Source organism: Polyodon spathula, chromosome 6 (assembly GCF_017654505.1).
Source record: "Polyodon spathula isolate WHYD16114869_AA chromosome 6, ASM1765450v1, whole genome shotgun sequence".
NCBI classification, from domain to species: domain Eukaryota; kingdom Metazoa; phylum Chordata; class Actinopteri; order Acipenseriformes; family Polyodontidae; genus Polyodon; species Polyodon spathula.
Window position 1 is genome coordinate 65,017,832 of NC_054539.1, and position 21,912 is coordinate 65,039,743.

General features: G+C 37.7%; 2 protein-coding genes across 4 annotated transcripts in view; one reads left to right on the plus strand and one right to left on the minus strand.

Annotated features, from left to right (window-relative positions):
* The first annotated feature begins 5,080 nt into the window (after window positions 1–5,080).
* The window catches only part of LOC121317474 (ethanolaminephosphotransferase 1-like), a 35,886-nt gene continuing 19,054 nt past the window's right edge, over window positions 5,081–21,912 (plus strand). Inside the window, exon 1 of one of the 3 annotated variants that reach the window (XM_041253443.1) lies at window positions 5,081–5,158. Coding sequence is in view for 2 of the 3 variants with exons in the window: in XM_041253444.1 (XP_041109378.1) it covers window positions 12,692–12,748 (57 nt within the window). In the remaining variant the exon portion in view is untranslated. Of the gene's footprint in view, window positions 5,159–12,413; window positions 12,749–21,912 lie in introns of those variants that run through there. The other 2 variants (XM_041253444.1, XM_041253441.1) reach the window with 2 other exon arrangements.
* LOC121317475 (dolichyl-diphosphooligosaccharide--protein glycosyltransferase subunit 4-like) lies at window positions 8,893–10,326 on the minus strand. Its single transcript, XM_041253445.1, has 3 exons — window positions 10,218–10,326; window positions 9,369–9,486; window positions 8,893–9,043 (listed from the first exon to the last, which is right to left on the minus strand). The coding sequence occupies exon 2, from the start codon at window positions 9,483–9,485 to the stop codon at window positions 9,372–9,374; it is 114 nt and encodes a 37-aa protein (XP_041109379.1). The 5' UTR covers window position 9,486; window positions 10,218–10,326; the 3' UTR covers window positions 8,893–9,043; window positions 9,369–9,371.

The window sequence follows — 21,912 nt, forward strand, 5'->3', positions numbered from 1 at the left end:
TTAATTAATTAATTTAAAGACAGCAGCGAGGAAATTATACATTGGGTTGAATTGTTTCTACGATGTTTATTTGAAAATGAGTTTGTGTCATGTGCAGAGTATGGGAATGCCGAACTGGTACCGTAATTTGAAATGTTAATGTATTTATCTTTAGACCATGTTATAAAAACGATACGGTGTCCACTTGACTAGGACATTAACCCAGTGAAGGAAACCCAGCATAATCTACACATTTATTATTTCGTGTTTTCGTTTTGTTAATCGATTGTAAGATTTATTTATACAAACCTTTTAAATGTATCAGAATTTGAGTAACCACATTGCATTGAACATAATCAACAGTTTAGCAGGTAGGATTGTTACAAAAAAGTACCTGTAGAAGTATATCCTATATATATATATATATATATATATATATCTATATTATATATATATATATATATATATATATATATAAGATCCAATTAATATGCCTTTCACTCAGGGACTTTAAAGTGACCATTAGTTAGAATAGAAGGAAAAGGACACACAATGGATATAATTGTCATAATGGAAGAGATTTACTCCTCTCAAACGACCAGTTGTGATTTTACAATATGAGACCTGTTTTGTTAAGTGTGTGAAGAAGCTTGCAATGTATTTGTTGGTTATTTTGAAAGCACAGATTTCCTTGACATCTGTAGGAGGTACTGTACTGTGCTTGTACTCTACTCCTGACAAACAAATTGAATGAAGTTTAGATTAGTACAATACCCTATTTCTTGCAATATTTAAATATATTTTTTGGTTTTCCACCTACTGTATGGTGATGTGGAACCATGCAATTGAACTGAAAAGCTTTTGTAAGTTTTTAAAATATTTTAAATATTTACTTCTGATTTTATAAATAACAAAGCCTGTAGTGTATTTGAAACAGTGGAAATTCTGTTTATGTAGAAACAAATTGTTTAGATTGTACTGTAGTGACAAGGTATAAACTGGCGTCGAACAAGGTCACCTAAGGAGGTTTGATTTATTTATATGTAACTAAAATAACTGTTTTATTCCATTTAATCTATTTTACAAATGAAATTGCTTGTAGTTATATTATTATTATTATTATTATTATTATTATTATTATTATTATTAACAGATCAGGAGTCAGGCCATTTGTACAATAGCATTATGTATAATCGTAAATCTCGAAAAACTACTCACTTCTAAATCTTTTGTAGTCATTTTTGTATTACTTTAGTATAAATACATGTTAATTTGGATTCATATGTTGTTTTTTTCTGACTTTATGTGAACGAAAAGACACACATTTGCCCGTTTTCCCATTGGAAATAGTGATATTTTGAAATATCACTGTCCTGGTCACAAAAGCAAAGTTTGTGGGGAATAATAGCCATTTTCTATACTTTTGAGGCATAAGCAATTAGGAAATAACACTTACTACCCAGGAAAAAAAAAAAAAAAAAAAAAAAAAAAAAAAAATTGTTACATGGTGTTATCTTTATTCTTAACAATAATTTTTTTAGTAACTCCAACTTTTTAATGAAGAAATTTGGTACACTGGGCCTACAGAATATTCAGCTATTTAAGCCTTTTCTCTTGTGGTAAACTATTTCAGTGGGACGCAGTTCTTGCTAAATGTGTTTCAGTGATGCTTCTATATTGCACAGTACCACAACAAGAGTGTAAGCTTCAACTGATAATAGTGTGAGAGAATGAAGAGGGGAGGTGATTGTCCTTAAGGGTGAAAAACAGACATACCAAGTCAGTTAACCTTCTACGCTGGAGCCAGGAGCAGTCTGATAGGCAGTGGATGAGCCCTTAGCAAATCCAGGAATCTATATCCATCTCAGCTGTTGTCATTGACTTGCAGTGGTGTTGGAGAATGAAATACCAATTCAAGGTACACTGCTGACATTGACTATATACCGTATGTGTATGGTAGGATACATGTTACTCTAGAGTTGACTAATAAAGGGGAATCAATAGGCATTGGTGGTTTGATCAGGTTTATAGAATTCCATTTTTAGGACACTTGTGTAATCTGCTTTTTATTTGTTTTTAGTCCGTCTTGGTTCTGATTCTACTAACTGCTTATGAGGTAGATAAGATTTGACTCCCTGCTTTTGTGGAAACCTGTCAATCTGTAACTCCATTGAATGTCTATTTGGAGCCGTTTATTCTTTTAAAGGGGAAGTAGTACTAAATCAGCTTTTCAGCTACAAAGTAATTATCAAATTTATTGAGATTTTCCCACTCCTTTATTTGCCTTACATTTTACTTCTGAGAGCTACTACCAGTTATGACATGTCAACACAAGTGATGTTCCTGCTCTGGTACGTTTCTAGAAGGGCTGCTTGTATAATGTATTCATGCCACATTACATTCACAATCCTCTTCTTAAGGTTTCTTTTTTTCTTTCTGTTTTTACCATATGAGTATCATTTAATTGTTTTTGCATTTCTCTTTCATTGCATAGGTTACAGCTGTCCTAATGTGCATGCTGGCTCTCCAAATAGTGGCTTTCTATTAAGGAATCGAATTCAGGAAAATTCGCGAATGACAGAATTTTCAAGAGGCATATGTGTTTCTGTACAGGTACTAAAAGACTACAAACCTCAATATTCAGAAGCTGTAATGGTAACTTAATAAAGTCACCTAGTTTAAATGAAAAGGAATACATACAAAGATATCATTTGCATACAGTGTGGCTAATAAGTAATGGCATCTTTGTGATGATACAAGCACAACTTGGTACATTTCCTTAAAGGGTTTCTCTACCACTTGCATAAAACTTTCAGTTTAAGGAGAATTTTGAAAATCCATTCTGTCTCAAAGCACAGGGTACCTCTAGTACTACAACCCCAGATTAATTCTGAATTGGAGGCAACCCCTTGACTTGCTTCTTATATCTTCATGTAGCTTTTTGGGGAAAATACTGTATCTCGATTCATGACAACCTGTAACTGTTGGGACTGGGCGTTTACTTATGTTCATGATAAAGGATTAATGAGGGAAAATATAGCACAAAGCTAATGCCATAAAAAAAGTAATTGTTGAATGTGCTGGTGTTCAGGTCATTTTAAATGATTGGAGAACACCACTGATTTAGAATGTAATTCTAGCTAGTGAATATAAAAGTAACTTTACTGTATATTGCATCTTCACGTTTTGTCATTATTGTTGCTCAGAAGAAAGGTAAACTCAAATTCAGATCTTCAGTGGACTATGCAAAGTAAATCCCTCACTTTGTTTGGTGTGTTGGTTTCGTCTTTTTAATAGAATACAAATCCTGGCTGGATGGTAGTGCTTTTAACTCCCAAAAGCTAAAACTACTTTTGTGGAATTGAAACAAACTTGATTTTCAAGATGGTATACATAAGAATAAACTATGGAAGATATACTAAGCAGGCTCCATGGAAACAAGCTACTAGTAACCTAAAAAAAAAAAGCTTTATACACATGCATTTGTACCTCCAGAATCTGGTGCTCTCAAAAACTAAAGAATGTCTAAGCCAGGTGTCATTAAAATTGGACAAATGGTTCTGTAGATCTAAGAGAAACCTAAAAGTGTAGCTGGTGTTACCCCCAGCAGGGGAAAGTGTGAAACAATTGCTTTCTCAAGTATAACCAGTTGCTTCAATTATAACTTGTAACAGCATGGCTTTATTCTGCTTTTATGCATAAATCATATAATATGTTTTAATTTGGTAGAACAATTGGAGGTTTTTATCTCCAATGGATTAATACTGAATTTTACATATTTTTTCATAGGTATGAGTTACAACAGAGGTCCAGTAAAAACCCAGTAAGAAAAGATGGCCCAAAGCCTGCCCAGAGCTTGATGCATCCAAATAGTGCAGATGGGGAGTTGGTCCTGAAAGTATGGAAACTTGTTCCACCCAAAAAACAATTCTCTAACAAGTGATAATAATAACCATAGAACACATGGTGAATGATAATATTCCTATTAACATCATTGTTTTACAGTTTTATTATACCCCTTGGTGGCACAAGACCAGTGTATAACAGGGTTGATGATAAAACTACTAACCTCAGTTTTTAAAACAAGCTCTACCACCAGTATATGAAAACACTAAAACACTGTCAATACCAAAGCAAACAACAGTGATCTGCAGATTTATAATTTTGTCTGCAGAAGACAGAGAAATTATGCAAGTAAACAACATAGATTTAGTAAGATATTACCTCAGCCACATGCCCCCGTGAGATAGGCAGTTTAGACTGATGGCCACCAGAAAGCAGAGGCTCTTAAGTGACGAGGAAATCATCCAACTCCACTGTCCAAAAAAGCCACAGGAATTTCCAATTCTTATCAGTAATATGTGCCAAGAAAATGACAATACAAGGAAAAATCACTTGCTTATATAAACCTCACAAAATAGTATCTGCATTCAGTGAGAGAAGCCAGATAACTTCACCAGATGCCTGGACTGGGATAAACGTCTTTCATCTTGTCAGTAATAACGAAATGGGAAAGACTGAACAAAGTCTTTGTTGAATTTATTATTTATTTTCCATTGTACTGTCCTTGTAGCGAGAGCGAGAATGGCTGCAGTTTGTTTTTAAATGTTATTCACTTTTGTGTGCTTTAAGAAACTTGGCATATATCAAAATAACATACGGTTCAGAAAATATTACATGTTAATATTAAAATAATACATGTCATTGGTTTTACATATAAGTGCTGTGCCACTCGTTCATTATTGCCCAAAACAAATAAGACATATTGTGTGATAATACATTCAACCTATACATTATTGTATTTGTAATTCTATCTTGGGTTTCTGGTGTCGTTGATAAATGTAATAAACTAACGCTCTTGTAATTTAGATGTCACCAGAAACCCTCTGTAAAGTGACAGCCTTACTTTGCAAAGTTCATTATACATTATTCTTTATATAATATAATCTATTAGAAAGAAATAACTGGCGAATTATGTGCTGTGCCCTTTAATTGGACACATGATAATTTAAAAGGAGGATGCGCATTGCAGTCAGCACTTGATTCAATAATGAAATTATTGTTGCAGATATTCAAGTAGATAGTTCAGCCCTGATCCTTCACTCCAAGGCTTCCCTGAAATCCAAGGCACACGACTCGCTGCACGTGAACAGAGATCAAATCTGATATCTCTGACAAGGTATTTTATTGCCGTACACATATTCATTCTTTTTGAGCTCCATAAGGTAATCATCACTTCATAATATGCAACTTTCTGGCAACTGTTGAATAAGCTATTTGATGTGACATTGTTAAGCAGTTTTCATCAAGTTTCACAAATGAAAAATATTTCCATAATGTCAGCTGAACTTATCACAAGAGAGATATTGCATTATATTGCCTCTTACAACTAGTTGCTTAAAGGTGCCAGAAAAAGTTGCCTGAGAGTCATCCTGTTACATGGGCTGTAGTGTGTTAAAAAAAAAAAAAATACACATGAGACTAAAAACCAGCCTTTAGAAAAGAGGGTACAATTAAATTCTAATGAGCTCTCTGTTGATACGCTTCATTCTTACTCCATCTTGCAATAGTTATTCACCTCCGGTTCTTTTCTTTACAAATCAAGCCCAGAAGCGCCCTCTCTGGCCACAACATTGCATTTCGTTTTGAACTTTCCTTAATGAAAACTAGTGCAATCTGGGAGGTTACTAGACAGCCCCAACTTTTCACCGATTTCCAGGGACACCTGATTTTTAGTCCCATGTGAATCATGCTTAATTCTGTTTGTGTCGGATAGCACTAAGTTATCAGGTAGCGAGACCATGTGGACGTTTATAATAGAAAGTGATGTGATATGGTCAGCACTCAGATATCCGTTACCCAGATCCACGTTAGTCGCGTTTTACCGCCCTTGTATTAAGAATAAAATCAATCCCCATTTTATATAACAGATGAGTGCACTTACCCGTCACATGTGATTTCTGACTCTGTCACAAGTTTTCTGATACAAAGCCTATCTCTTCAGTTTACTTTTTTTTTCTCACATGGCCAATCAGTCTGTCTTTATTTTAGGTTGTTGTTTTTTTTTTTTTAATTTGTGAATTTTAGTTGGTTTGTGTATTTTGGTTCTTAGTGTGACATAAGGTGTAATTAGTGGCAGGTTTTAAATCCACCCTTGAAATAAAATACCTGAGTATACAAGTAGAATGAATAGGTAGACACTCAGATTTGCTGTGTTTCAAGTGCACACAGAAACAATTAAGCCCAACAGAGAAACATGGCATTTATTTAAATTGAGTTTAGCTTTATCTCTTTGATGACATTTAGTATTAGTTATGTGCTTTTTGAAGTAAAACACAATTGTATTTGTAGATATTACTTTTTTTCCAAATATTTTATTTGGAGATTGCATTAAAATCTCACACTGCACTTTGAAAAATGTTATTCTGTATTTTGTAAATCTAATTGAATTTTGTATAAAAGCGTTTTTTTTTTTTTTTTTATGGGGTGGGGGTGTAAGGAGTGACTATGCAAACAGTTTGAATGATCAGAACGTCTGTATTTATTAAAGTAAATTATAGGGTTAGTGCTATGCTGGTTACGATCTGTTGCGTCCCCCACAGATGACCATCACAAAGGATTCGTTTAACAGTTTTGCAACTACGGTTTTAATCCAAAATGTCCGACTTCAGGTTCTAACCTACCATTCAGCCGGACCGTAATGAGCCTGGGGGAGAGAGGAGGGTGTAGTTTCAACCAAGACAGCTGTGATCGGATACAAACCGAGAGGCTGTGGCTGCAGTGATTGGGCGCTGAGTTTTAAACCAGGGAGGAAGAGGGTAGACAGCAAAACATGACAGGTAGAATATTTATTTCTTAGCAGACGTCCTTATCCAGGGTGACTTGTACTTGTTACAAAGTATCACATTACAAAATATCTCATTTTATTGAGTTATAAAATACAATCAAACCAGTCGTAAACAGGTACTAGTACCAAGTTGTTTGTTTGTTTTTTTTACCTCAGAAGTTAACAAGTTGGATTGTTATGGTGACATTGTATTATTTATTTTCTTTTATAATAGTCTACTAGATAGATCTGATGTATGTATGTTATTGTATTTTTCGATATTATACAATATTCTTTCTCAACCCGTGAACGCACCCAATATTTTAGTACGCACACCGTCGCCACTCACCCAGCTTCATTGGTGTGTGTCTCTTCAGGAATACAGGTATGAAAAAAATGAGTCGGGCCCTTTCTGGTCGGGAGGTAGACTTGCAGCTCAGATTCACCACCAATAATTGAATGTTTCATAATTTGCATCTTTTTTTTTTTTGTACATTTAAGGGGTAAATAATTATGGAAAACAGTGGTCATGTGTTATTTTAAAGTATATATTTTTAACCAAATAATAAAAAAAAAAAATTCCTAATTGTTTATACTAGGACATGGATAACCTATATCAGTCATACTGATATTATAGAAGACAATCCTTTACTACTGCAGTTTAGTAGATCTGTACAAACTAAATAAAGGCAAAACGGTGAATGGCTTTGTATGTAAATCAAGTTATCAAATTAATAACGTGTTAGTACAATTAGTCTGTCAAACTTTTCTTGGATTCAAAAAGTTGGGACTGTAGTATGACTAAACTTTCCATTGTATTCTGTATTCTTTCCAGCAAGATATGGAAAGAACAAAAATAAATGTTAGAAAGTACAGTACCATATGAATTCGTGGACATTTATTGAGAGCATTCAATAATACTTATGTGCAGCAGATCAGATGCATTCCATGAAATTTGCACAGTACAGAATGTAACTTAAAAAAAGTCACCCATGTGCCCAGATAACCTGCCCTATTATGTGCCTTGGCAATGAACAAATGATCGCTTCAGTTACATATCCAAACAATATTCACCTGCAGGTTTTTGGAATCTGGTGTCGCATTCATTCTGCTAAAATCACAGGCAATAACAGATGGTGACTGGAGTGAAGGTGAAGTTAGTTGGTATGAAAAAGGGATCTACCTGAGATTTTGTAACTGCAGTTACCTTGGTGTTTGTTAATAACAAATATTGACATAGGATTAGCGCTAAGAAACCAGACCTTGCACAAAAAACAAGTTTACTTTTATTTTTGTAAGTTTGTTTATTTTTGTGAAGGTGGGGAATGCAAGTGGGAAAACACAGTTGGGAAACAGTATGTCACTTATATACAATGATCCATGTGTGTATAAACACCAGCTCCCCAACTTTAAGGCTAATATTTCTGGAGAGGTTCATACAGTCATGGTGTGGCAAGACTAGCAACCAAGCTACATTTCTGCTGTTGCAGAAATGTAGCTTGTTGGCAGCAGGCCAACTTTACCCAAGCACATAATCTAAATAACTTTATATTATAATAGAATGCTAATGCTGCTGAATACTAACCCTTCTGCCAGCTGTAGCTGATGCAATGCTGAGAAGGAGCTCCTGGGTTTAGTGAACATTGGAGCCTTTCTAGAGCAGGAGTGGGTGGTTTTACAGACATGTAACCTTTTCATTGCAAATATGACTTTTTTTAACTTCTTCCTCTTGTTTAAGTGTTCTGCCGTACGATTCACTTAAATCTTCAAAAGACAATGATTTGGCTTGCTTATATAGACTCTTCGATTTGCATAATTCCTGATTTTTATAATAAACTTGGAAATGACAAAACCTTAAAGATTCACTTTGAGTGAGAGCAAACTCTTGGATTGGAGAGGTATCTCATTTGTTTGTTTCGTACTTCCATATGTTTACTGGCAGTACTTAATGAACAGTCACCCTTGCTGTTGAGCCATGTTAGGTTAAAGACATGTAATTACTAAAAGACTATTGTTTGTACGACTGCTTGGAGTACTTGTTTTAGGTGGTAATTTGCCAAGCTTTCTTGGGGACAAAGTGACTGACATTTTTTACGAATTCAGGTACATTTTATTAACATTTCCTCCATAAAGAACATACACTTATGTACAGAAATATTAGCAACTTCGTGTCCATTGTGGCAATCTCAGTTTTGTCTTGCATCAATCAGCTAGTAAAAAATGGTCCTTAACTGCAACCTGTAACAAAAAAAAAAAATAGGTGAATAGATTGTTTTAGTAATTGTGATTAATAACAATATTTATTTATTACAATTACAAACCGCTCATGTATTCTTGGTCTTTGTTACTAAAGCAGTCACCATATTTAGAAATATATATGTATCTTCATATAGACAATATGATAACCTAATGCTTTTTACATCGTCAGGGAAAGCCATAAGCTTACAGATTTTCCCAGTAGATTCCACTTAAGGATTTCACTGTAATGAAGACATCATACTGAAATTGGCCCTATTCTATGACAAATGGGAAAGGAGCCTGGAGTATAAGTGTATGTCTTCACCTTTCACACCAGTTTCTTTGGATTGTTGATCGATACATAGTGGTAGAGCACGACCAGGAGAAACAAGGAGACTCCCAGCATGTTGGCGAAGATTGCCAGTTGCACGTCAGTCACCATTCTACAAGACAAAGAACAAACATAAAACACATCTGACACTTAAATTGCGTTTTTTACGGTCACAAGCCCTGTTACAATCCAACGCTATGCCAATGACTGCCCTCCCGTCTGCAAACAGGACTTACAACAACAAAAAAAGCAGGCGGCTTAATTATTAATCTTTGGGTTTAAATAATTATATATATATATATATATATATATATATATATATATTATATATATATATATATAATTTGTGCAAGTACTGGGCAGTGGCATTTGTGAAATTAGCAGGTACTGCCTCGGTTTATGACTCATTAAAAGTGCAGCTACTTCCTGCCACATACAACCACACTGACCCATTGTAAATTACGAAACTAATGCTGCATAGGCTGTGACAAAAGGTGCTCGGTCCCATCACAACAATAAGAAACCTGGTGCTAAGTACTCGTCAATGAGTCTTTAAGTAGCGGTACATTATTATTTATATAAATACTGTAACACTTGCACGCATCACAACGTTCATACATTTCCATGAAAAACAATGTCAGCGTTGCGACTATTGTATAAGAAAACTCGTTTCTACATCTTCATCTTCGATAGCAGGCAATGTGAAAATAAATAAATCCTGCGTGTACACACATTGATACATTCCCGACAACCCAGCATTAACCTGAGCCGCAGTCCTCTTGTTTATTTTAATTATTTAATATAATATACGCACATATACACAAATCTATCTATTTCACTTACCTCGCAATTATTTTAATTTCAAGAAATGAAAAACACTCTTCCTACTCGAACGGCACGTCACGATAAAGACGTAGGGTACGTTTATGTCGCGCAACCTTTTGAGAGTGCGCAGGTCTCACGTCAAATGACGCTGGTCTGCGCGCATATCCTGCCAAGTTCGGCAACCAGCGTCACCGCAGCCGGATCTGACAACAGAGGTCACGCATCCTCTGGGCTCAGAGTCTGCGCATACCCTGCAGAGAGGTCACGCATCCTCTGGGCTCAGAGTCTGCGCATACCCTGCAGAGAGGTCACGCATCCTCTGGGCTCAGAGTCTGCGCATACCCTGCAGAGAGGTCACGCATCCTCTGGGCTCAGAGTCTGCGCATACCCTGCAGAGAGGTCACGCATCCTCTGGGCTCAGAGTCTGCGCATACCCAGCAGAGAGGTCACGCATCCTCTGGGCTCAGAGTCTGCGCATACCCTGCAGAGAGGTCACGCATCCTCTGGGCTCGGAGTCTGCGCATACCCTGCAGAGAGGTCACGCATCCTCTGGGCTCGGAGTCTGCGCATACCCTGCAGAGAGGTCACGCATCCTCTGGGCTCAGAGTCTGCGCATACCCAGCAGAGAGGTCACGCATCCTCTGGGCTCAGAGTCTGCGCATACCCTGCAGAGAGGTCACGCATCCTCTGGGCTCAGAGTCTGCGCATACCCTGCAGAGAGGTCACGCATCCTCTGGGCTCAGAGTCTGCGCATACCCTGCAGAGAGGTCACGCATCCTCTGGGCTCAGAGTCTGCGCATACCCAGCAGAGAGGTCACGCATCCTCTGGGCTCAGAGTCTGCGCATACCCTGCAGAGAGGTCACGCATCCTCTGGGCTCAGAGTCTGCGCATACCCTGCAGAGAGGTCACGCATCCTCTGGGCTCAGAGTCTGCGCATACCCTGCAGAGAGGTCACGCATCCTCTGGGCTCAGAGTCTGCGCATACCCTGCAGAGAGGTCACGCATCCTCTGGGCTCGGAGTCTGCGCATACCCTGCAGAGAGGTCACGCATCCTCTGGGCTCGGAGTCTGCGCATACCCTGCAGAGAGGTCACGCATCCTCTGGGCTCAGAGTCTGCGCATACCCTGCAGAGAGGTCACGCATCCTCTGGGCTCGGAGTCTGCGCATACCCTGCAGAGAGGTCACGCATCCTCTGGGCTCAGAGTCTGCGCATACCCTGCAGATTCTAAAAGGTCCTGCGCTGGAGCAGACCCGTCTTCAAAACAATGGAAGAGCGCCACCATGCAAGAGGGGCGTAGAGAACCACATGCAGGATTAGTGATCATGGTAGCGCCACCTAGAGGGGGGTGTGAATAACACAGAAAAAGATCTTTATAAATTATAAATGTTGTATTGTGAATGACAAATACCGGTACAATTATGCTTTTGCGATTAATTTTCAAACGAGACTGGTAAAACTATGGAGGATTTTCCATGCCAAAATTAAAAATAAATAAGTACACGTCCGTGTATTTATTTATTTCAACATTTATATATTTCTATATGTATATATTCATTTATGTATTCATTTAAATATTTATTTATTTATCCCGGTATGTATTGATGTATTTATAATTTTGGCATAGAATATCCTCTATATAAAACTGATGTACATAACTTCATTGCTTAAACATATTAATAATTAAAGATGGTTTTGGGGTTGCTGACATAAGTCTTTGCATAATTTATTTACCGGTTTAGTTATGATGGAGCTGTATGGGAACAGTGAAAAAAAAGCTATAGTCTTCTGCAATCAGAAAGGCAATCAAATCGGTCTTCGTGTTTCCTCAGTCGACTGTGCTGAGAAACCTCCCAAACCTGAGTGCCGTCTGCGTAGACCGGTGACGTCAGGCGCATAACCCGTCTACTATGCAGGCGGCGAAAAAACATTGTGAACGCGCCCATTCTGTGCAGAATCTGACAAATTTAGCCAATGGGTGCGTTCACGTAGATCATTCCTAGAAGATCATTGGCTAAATTGGTCAGAATCTGCACAGAATGGGTTCGTTCACGGAGATCGTTCTGCGCATATTGTCATTTTAAAATATGGACAGTTTTATTATGTGTATAAACGTGCATAGCTTGTGTCTCGTCATTTATTTCGCAGGTTGAAATGTAACATTTTGTTTGATTAATATGATATAACTGGCTGGAAATAATGTCCTGGTGACGTTTAAAAGTTGAAAACTGGAACGCAACTTGACTCCAAACCGCCCGAGGCTGCTGTACTCAAAGCGGGGGCACATGTGCTGTGACGTCAGCTGGGGTGCGTCGCCGGGTTCTGCGAGGAGTGGAGGTCAGAGCGTGAAAGTGAGAGGCAGAGATAGTGAGGAGTGAGGGATAGGGTGGAAGATAGCGAAAGACAGCAACACAGTGGGGAGAGCAGTGAGAAAAATAAATCATCCATTTAATTTGCAGCTTCTCTGGGGAAGAAAAACACGTTACCACAGGCATGGCGTTTTACGAGTACGTTAGTCAAGAGCAGCTAACCGGGTTTGACATGTACAAGGTAAAGCGGTGCATTTTATTTTCTGAACCTTTTTTTCTGAACAATGACAGTCATAGTAATCTGTTTAGCATGATTAATTGCAATCACCAAGGCTTGTCCGGCAGCGAGTCGGTCTGTTTTCAGCATCTTCTTTACAGACAGAGGTCTCACACAGGCCCGCAGATGTTAATGGTGGTGGACGTGGTTGCTACTGTTTTTGTTTTTGATTTATTTATTTATTTATTATTTTAGAGGAATACCTTACGAGGGGCTAGATGACTTAATCAGTCTTACCTACCCTAAGGTACGGGCCTTTGATCGGTTGATCTACACTAGTCTATGTGAAAATAACAAATACATTACTGTGTAATTTTAAAGTTAGCCACTGCTATTGTCCACACCGCTGCAGCGGCAGTGCATGTGTTTGCTTGAGTCGTGACAGACTCACACCGAAGGGAGACGCACAAGGAGAGCGACGGTTGTGGTAAATTCTGTTACTGGGGACTCGTTAATCATTTTTGCCGTTTCCTTTTTTGGTGATGATAAACAATACAATAGTGCCGGTAATACGTCTTTCTAATGATTAAGGTAAGGTTGGGGGTTTCCCGGTAATTACCGTCAGAATAATAAAAAAAAAAAAAAAAAAAGACTAGGGGAATATGACAAATAAAATGAAACAATTATAGGAGAGTTCATGCGTTATCCATCCAACTGTATTTACAACCCTGTGTACAGTAATGGATACTTTTCTTTTTATTTAAACAGAAGTTTCCCAAATCTTATCTACACACAGTGGTGTACTTTCACATATCATTTTTAAGGGTGTTATTTCTTTAACTGGGGTTGAGTTCTGCAAGGGGTGGATCAGCACGCAATACTGTATGCCGATACATTATTATACACCAACAGATTAAGCTGTGCTTTGTAATGTTCTACATGTGGACAATAAGTCCATTATAGAGCTTGTGAACTACTTGGCATACTATATCATGAGCCAGTAATCTCTGTGTAGAATTCAGCACCCATGCTACTTGACCCTGTTTTGTAGACATTCCATCTTATACAGCCTGTCCCTTTGATCTAACTTGGTTTTGTATGTGAAATATTTGTGGACACATGTTTTGCATATACCCTGCCTTGTTTTGTAGTGCCTTCTACTGTAGTATTGCCATTCATCATGAATACTGAACACACTACTTACCAAAATTATTGAAATACTGTTCCCTCACATGTGGGGTATTCTAACTCGGGTGGACCAAATTCCGGGTAGACGGAGGCTTGACCCTTGGACTCCACTCAGTCTTCAGTCTATGGGGTCATTCCATATGAAATCAATCAAAAAATGGCAATTTGTCACTTGACCTTCTCTGATTTTGATCAACTTTTGCACATATTATTGTCTTTGAAAGAAATGGTTAAATTGTGAATTGTAGGCCTGAGTGACCTCCCATTCATGAGATACAGGTCATCAAACCTTGACCTGATTTGGACACTCACCCTACCTTTACTTGGTCATAACATCCTCCAGAATCGACATAGAAAGCTGGTGTTGGTGTCGTTTTTAAGCTCTCACAAAAGGACTATCATATCAAAATATGTGAAATACAAGGTAACAAGCTGTGTGAATCTGTGATCTTTGACCTCATCCAGGTCAAATCGCGTAACCTTGGATTGTAGGCTAGACCCTTCTCTACATTTTCCTCCAAGTTTCATTTTGTGCCTGCCGTTGCTTGAGGCACAGCAGAGTTGAATGCAGAGTGTCAAGTGAAGCGATTACACACCTCATACAAATAAACAAAAATATTTATTTACAATCAATTATACTCTACTCTTCTGTTAAATTCTGTAACAGCTGTTAATATATTAATGAATTGACCAAGGTGCCCTATTTACACAATTGGCTAAAACAAACAAATGTATAGGTGAATTAAATATAAATCAATACTGAATTGTGCACATTTAATTTTATCCCTCCCCACCAGTGGTACTTCTGTCAGCACATGTTTAGTATTTAAGTGGTGCTTCTCCAGGAGCTGTCATTGCCACTGTTTAAATCCAATGAATAACTGGGCCTGGAAAAGAAAACCTATTTTTAAAAGTGGTGCAAATGTACATATTTCATTTTCAGGTCTCTGTCCTTGTATTTCTGCATTCAACGCAATTTACCACTCGCCTATTCTTAAGTTGCCCTTTTCCTTCGTAGCCACTCTAAAGGCCTTTGATGCTTTGGCCGTGTCCGTGTCTGTCTGGGTGTATGCCCTTCCTGTAGCAGTGGTTGGCTCCACTGATGACTGCAGTAAATTGATCTGGACGGTGTGGGAAACAGAATCGGGTGCAGGAAGTTAATTTCAGTCTCCCATTTCTTCTGACCAGCAGACACCACCAGTAGCTGTCTTACTGAACAGTAACGTAACATATCCTTTCACTTGGTCAAATGGTAGGACGTCCTCTTTGACTGTGATTGATTCTTCTGTTTGTTTTGTTGACTGGGAGAACTTTCTTACCAAGACTTTTGCTTTGGAAACTGGTTGAAAAGTGGAGATGCCATATGCCAGATGCAGTTCTTGCCTTGAGGAATCGTTGCCCCAGAAAACCTTGCTCAGCTTACCATTGCGTTATGAAGTATTCTACTTCAAGAGTCTTTTGCAATCCTGTACAATAGGTGTAGAGTCTGGATCTGGTCATGGTATGGACACCGCAAAGTGGCTTTTGTTGTCATTCATTTACACTATCAGAGGGTCTTTTGCCATGAGATGTTGCAAAGAAATTCCACTCTGCTTCCACATCAAAATCTTCCAAGTGCTGACAAATGTTGAACGTATTTTTTTTACATTTCTTGTATCGCCCTTTACACCCGTCAGAAGTAACAGATTTTTCTTCGGCGCTTCCCATATTTGTTCTGCAAGTACCTCAAAAGATGCTTTTGAAAGAGATAAACAGCGACTGTGTCATGAGTCATGCATTCTGATATTGCGACATATGAGATGTGCTTAGAATTCCTATCTTTGTCTCGCTAATAGCAAACAAAAGAATGTATGGCTGCCTGAGAGTTGTTCCAATGGTGTGATTGTGCTTCATCTTGCATGACGAAAGTGATTTTTTTCTGCAAAATCAACAACTAGGAATTCATTTTCTTGAAGGAGTTCATCCCTCAGCTGCTGATAATATGCAGTCTCCATCTTTGTGATGAAATCGTGTCGACAAAGACGTTGGAGATGGCTTTGAAAGTCTCTATGAACTGATCAGCAGGTTCATTGATTGTCTGAAGGGTGGATCTGGCAGTTGTAGTCCACCAGGCTGTCATGAAGGAGCATTTGTAGATGGGTCTTGAATCTTCAAATGATGGACAATTTTCACACCTTCCTAAGTGGCAATCGACGTTAGGTGGGGAACACAAGATAAGATAAGCAATGCCGGTAGTGATTCAACGGCACGTCTGTACTGGCATTCAGTTGTGGAGGCTTAGAAGAAGTGAACATCAGCTTTACATTCTGGTGTATTGTGCAGACACACGCAACATGTGTACCGCTACTGCCTGTCTGTTTTCAGCTCAACAGATTTGGAGAAGCCAATCTTAATGTCAAGATGCTGTATTTTGAAGAAACGATAGGCCTTTGAATGATTGTAGAGAACAAGACATTTTAATTGGTGCTCCCTCCTTCCTGACTCTATTGTAAACAGAAACAAAACCTTTTTTTCCGGCCATGAGTCGACTAACATCTTCCTTCTTGTAAAACAATTTTACCATTTTGAACTCCTCTGTTAGCGTTCTTCCTCCAGTTTTGGGATTTGGATCCGATAGGCATCCCTTCTCTTCCTGTAAAGCCTTGGATGTCCTGGGGCCCGTTTCATAAAGGCAATTTGCAAGGAATTGGTGTCACAGACCCCTCGCAGGTTGCAATTTATGTTTCATAAAACTTTCGCAGGGCTGCGACATCGCAGATTTACACTAGAAACCTGCGACTGTCAGACAGCAGTCTCAAGTAGCAATTTCCTTCGCAGATCCTGTTTTATCACATACCATGGCACTCGTACTACTAGCTCGCTGTGGAACTGTACACTTTATTGAATGGTTTTCTCAGGTAAAACATTCTGATGACAATATGAACTTGTCTCTGTATTTTATAACCCACCACCACCACACACCAGTATACTTTTTTTTTTTTTTTTACAAAAGGTTTCAATAATTAGGCTACAAAACAAAATGATGTATTTAATGACGTGTGACCCAAAGTTATGTGGGTGAAAAATAACAGTAACTGAGGCAAGGTCAAGTTGTAAAAACAAACACGGTTTATTCATTAAATACAATCATATACCAAAAGTTCTGATTTATGCAGTATGATAATAGCAGTATTGGGAAGATTGCATTCCTTTAAACTGGTGGCAATGCCGTGCAGCGATTATTACATTAATAATAGTAATGCAAACAAAATTAAATGTGTACAATAAATAACACAAATGTGATACAAATAAATAAAATGGACCAAACTCAAGTGACAAAAGTAGTGACAAATGTCTCCTTCTCACTAAATAAAATCTAAAAGAAATCTGCTAGATCCCGAAGTAACACAGCTTTGTTGCAGCAGCACCTGCATGTTATTACCTGCCCCACATATTTAAAAAGTGAGACAAAACGCAGCTTGATTGTCAGGCATGCCCATAAAGACTAGTGAAAGTGTCAAGGTAGCAAGTGTGCTTAGCTGGCTATATACGTTTCGTCCAAAAGACCATTTTAGTACATTTTCAGAAAAGTAAACGCAGGTCAGTACACTTTTTCTTTAAATACGTTTGCTACAGAGTGTTGTGTGTGTTTTTTTTTTTTTTTTTTTTTTTCTCTCTCTCTCTACACAGCTGAAAGGCTTTCCTTATAAATGTATAGAACCTCAATGTATAGCCTGTCACTTTTGACAGCTCCAAATCTCTGGTAAACAGTGAGGCCTTTTGGTTTTCCTCAATCAACTTTAAAGATTTTTCATCTCCCTCCTTTTAATTTTGTTCTGTTCGCTAGATCTGTCAATTTCATTTCTTATTTCAGTTACTGTTCTTTGCTCCTCCCCAACAGTGTTTACTGCAGCAGTGATCATCTGCAACTTTTTTTTATTCGGCACTAAAACTTCCAGAAAATTTGCCAAATAGAATGGATCATAGAAATCTTATTTCAATAATTGCAACGTTATACATATAACATAACACTTCTTAAAAAAAAAAAAAAAAAAAAAAAAAAAATAAATAAATAAATAACTAAAAATTCCTTTCCTTTGCAACCCTGCTATTGTGTATTAATCGGTCACTGTGCCTTAAAATGGATTACCGAGTTAGTGATTTCACTCACTGCAGATCACAATAGAGTGAGCACAAGTGACAGCACTTGCGAAGTGCTTTATGAAACGCACGCATCCTCCCACCTCATCGCAATCACAGACTTTTAAGAAACAAGCCCATGACTGAAGGCCTCTTGAAGCAAATTGTGAAACCTGGGGCACATTTTTTCATGATAGATTTTAATTTAATCCCTTTGTGAAAGTGGAATGGCTGTTTATCTGTAGTTCCTATTATAGGCTACATGACACTGCTGTATCATTTTTAACATCCAGGTCAAATCTGATGATCCCGCTACACACTGCAGCAATGCAAAAGTTTATTTTTGTTTGAAATATTAAAATTCAAACTGCTAGGGACACTCCACAATTTTCTATTTAACCTTGTGAGGATTTACCGTTAAACACTTACATGACGATCTCTGGTTTTGCGGTTCTGAACGCAGCACTATACCTTGCAAATAAGGCTCTGCAAGCACAGTTGAAGAATTATTAGAAAGTGAAAAGTACTGCAAGAAAATAAATTGCAACTCAACACTTTATATGAACAATTGATTCAGTGTAAAATTTCTGAAATGCACCCAGGAGCACTCAAGGACGCTAAGCAGAGTCTGGATGTAATGTAGCTCAGATATACTGTGCAGCAGTGATATTCATTGACTCTAGCATTTTTGACCTCAGGCTAATTCTGCACAGTGCTGTCTCAGGCTCCAGGAAGGCTGGTTTGTATGCTGAAGCAGAGGCATGGCGCAGAACAGTGTTCACGTTTGAGTAACTGTTATAGTTGTAGCAGTATAGCAGTAGCAGTTCAGTATGACGCTGAAAGAAGACTATGCTTTTCATCCAGTGAAAATGATACATTTATTGAAGATATTGACAGTACTGAGATTATACAGTGGCATCCAGTTTGCAGATATTGACTGACATTTACTTTTTGTATGCAAAATCAATTATTGAAACTGATTGTAGGCCTATCCCTTGTAAATTTTAGCTATTTAAATGTGGTCGATATTGTAATTTTTATATTGATTTCTAATTAGGAAAATGTTCATATTCTCATTCATTAAAATGAAATACAGTTTACTGGTCATTCAGTCTGTTATGATGTTGTTAACAAGATATCTACTACCTGATGCTGGTATGAATGCACTGAAAGATACTTCATACAGTAACTTAATTAGACGTGCATTACTGTCCATTTAAGCAGGCTGTCCTAAAGAGTAAGTAGCGGGATTCCGAAAAATATAGCGTTGCACGTCCCCATGTGTTGCTACAACTGCTTAAATAACGTGCCTGTAATTTTTATTAACATGCTACAATTACAACTTTAAAGCTCTTTTCAAAATGGCCGCGCTAGTGCACTGTTAGTGTAAGAGTCATTGCCCACATTGTCAAACAGGTAACACAGCCATACTGATCCATGATGTGGTACGGAACAGAAAAGGCAGAACACTTGTTAGGTTTGTTATCTATTTTTAATCGCTCTTCCTGCAGTGATTATGAGGACAGATCTCAAACCCCAGGGCCATTTTGAAAAGAGGTTTGAAACTAATTTTAAAGCGTAAAAAGCTGTCAGGATGTTAACGCTGAAAAGAAATTGCAGGTACGTTACTTAAACAGCTGTAGCAACACTTGGATGTATAATTTCAAAACCTATGCTACTTACTGTAAGTTCTAAATGTAAAAAAGAATTTATCAACTATACAGTAATTTAATTTCATTCAAAAGCACACTATTAGATTAAGGCAAATTAGTAGTTTATGAAAGAGTACAGTATTCAGTGCAGTTTATGAATGACCAATATTTCTCCATAGAGGCCTACAGTATACCTGGCCATAGCCCTTCTATTCATTTTATTATCAGCTGATGTTAGTGTACTAAATCTTTAGCTGGTAGATTAAAAGGTTCTTTTCCTTGAATCTAATCGTTTTCCCTGATGGTCCCATGATATCACAATGAGCCTTGAGAGCAGTCTCTTGGTCTCCGTGAAACATTTTAATAGGGAGTAAAATCTGATCTCTTATCGTTGCCCACTGTCTGTGAAGATTGAATGGAATTCTGTGTGGGCCTTTTTATGTTGAACAAAATGAACAAGCCATTATGCTGTAGTACGGTACATTTATTTCATGTTTTGATTTAATAAAACCCCAATTTCTAAGAAGAATGCCTCCTTTTAACCATTGAGTCTTGTGACTTGAACTCTGGGGCTCAGTCAGTTTAACAAACTATGCAGTTTTTTTTTTTTTTTTTTCAGCGAAGTGTTAATGTCATATTTAAAAAAAAAAAAAAAAAGTAAATATCCTCAAATATAAATAAATCAAGGGAAGTCCGGTGTGATTAAAATTATTAAAAGAAATGTATTAAAACGGTTTTGTAACTACAGCACTTCTATCTAGAGGTAGTGTTTGAGAAATCGTGCAGATTATTACTCCTACACAATCACCTGGAGACACATTACTATATTGAAAAAATTAATAAACTACAATTCATACATCTGGGTCTTTCCACCCAGGATCAGGCAGCGAGTGTCTGATCAATTTTACTGTAACTGCTGAGACAATGTGACAGCATGACACAACAGCAGGTTTCTGTCATTTTATAATAGTAAAATGTACTGGTAGTTTCTCCACTTCTTTGGCTGTATGTCCTTGGTATGATTTAAAGAAGAATTATTCTAGCACAATATATATAAAAATAAACAGTTTGTCATGTACAGTGAGATTACCAACCTTTTAGATGTCCCTGAAGAATGTTTTCAACACTTTTAGGGCTAGATTCTCATACAGTATCTTTTTACTCCATGCAGTTGTTGGCATGTTTCATTCGAAGCGCCAGAATTGTTGCAGGTGATCTGGGTGCACTCCAATCCTTGGGCATTTTATTTTTCTCTCCTAATAAACATTCTTGAATACATCTTAAGAAAATGTATTGTCAGGCTCCTGAGTGACGCATCCAGTAAAGGCACTCCACATGGAGTGCAGGATGTGCCCTATAGTCTGGGGATCGAAGATTCGAGGCAAATAATTGGCCGAGTGCTGCCCGGGTATAGAGGGCTTAGGTCGGCAAGGAAATCTATGGCTCACCGCGACATCAGCGACTCCTGTGTCCGATGGAGCGCCTGTGGTTTTGCAGTGGAGCTGCCAAATCTGTGTTGTCCTCCGGCGCTATAGGTATGATTGCCTCGCTGTGGTTCCGCGGTGCGAAAAATGACAGATTGGCAGCAGCAGGTTTCGGAGGACGCATGCTCCAGCCTTTCCCCGAGGATACAGATAATAATTGGGCTCGCTAAATTGCGGAGAGAACCGGGGTAAAAAATTGGAGATGACTGCATTTTTTAAATAAAAAAATGTATTGTCCACTTGATTTATTTGATGAAATATTTGTAGAGAGTCACCAATATATTAAAAAATATAACACTGCGATAGACAATGCAGGACATAGGGCCTATCTAATAATCGGTCGATTTTAGTACTTGGATTATTCATAATCCAAATATGTACACAATTACAGAAAATGATGCTTATTTTAAGTCACAGTGCTCTTACCATCAGTAATTGTAATCTAAGATTTAACACCATAAGGAAAAAAAAGACACATTCAGTTTGATTTTGTTTTTTAATTGAATTTTCTGCTAAATACAAAATCTATTTTTCATTTTAAAAAGTTTTATAGTATAGCAAGCACTGGAGATTAATGTCTAACAGAGAATGGTCACACAAAATACAGAAGGTTGTAGAAGTTGAGTATGAGGAAGTCTGTCGTCTACCATAAATATTTAAAATGTATTTTTGTTTTTTGAGTATTTAATCGTGGTAAAAATGCATGTTGATCAGCTGGTGAGGGACGGAAGCTTGCACAAAAATC

Coding starts and splice junctions, on each gene's coding strand:
- LOC121317475 (XM_041253445.1), bottom strand. CDS start 9,485: ATGGTGACTGACGTGCAACTGGCAATCTTCGCCAACATGCTGGGAGTC.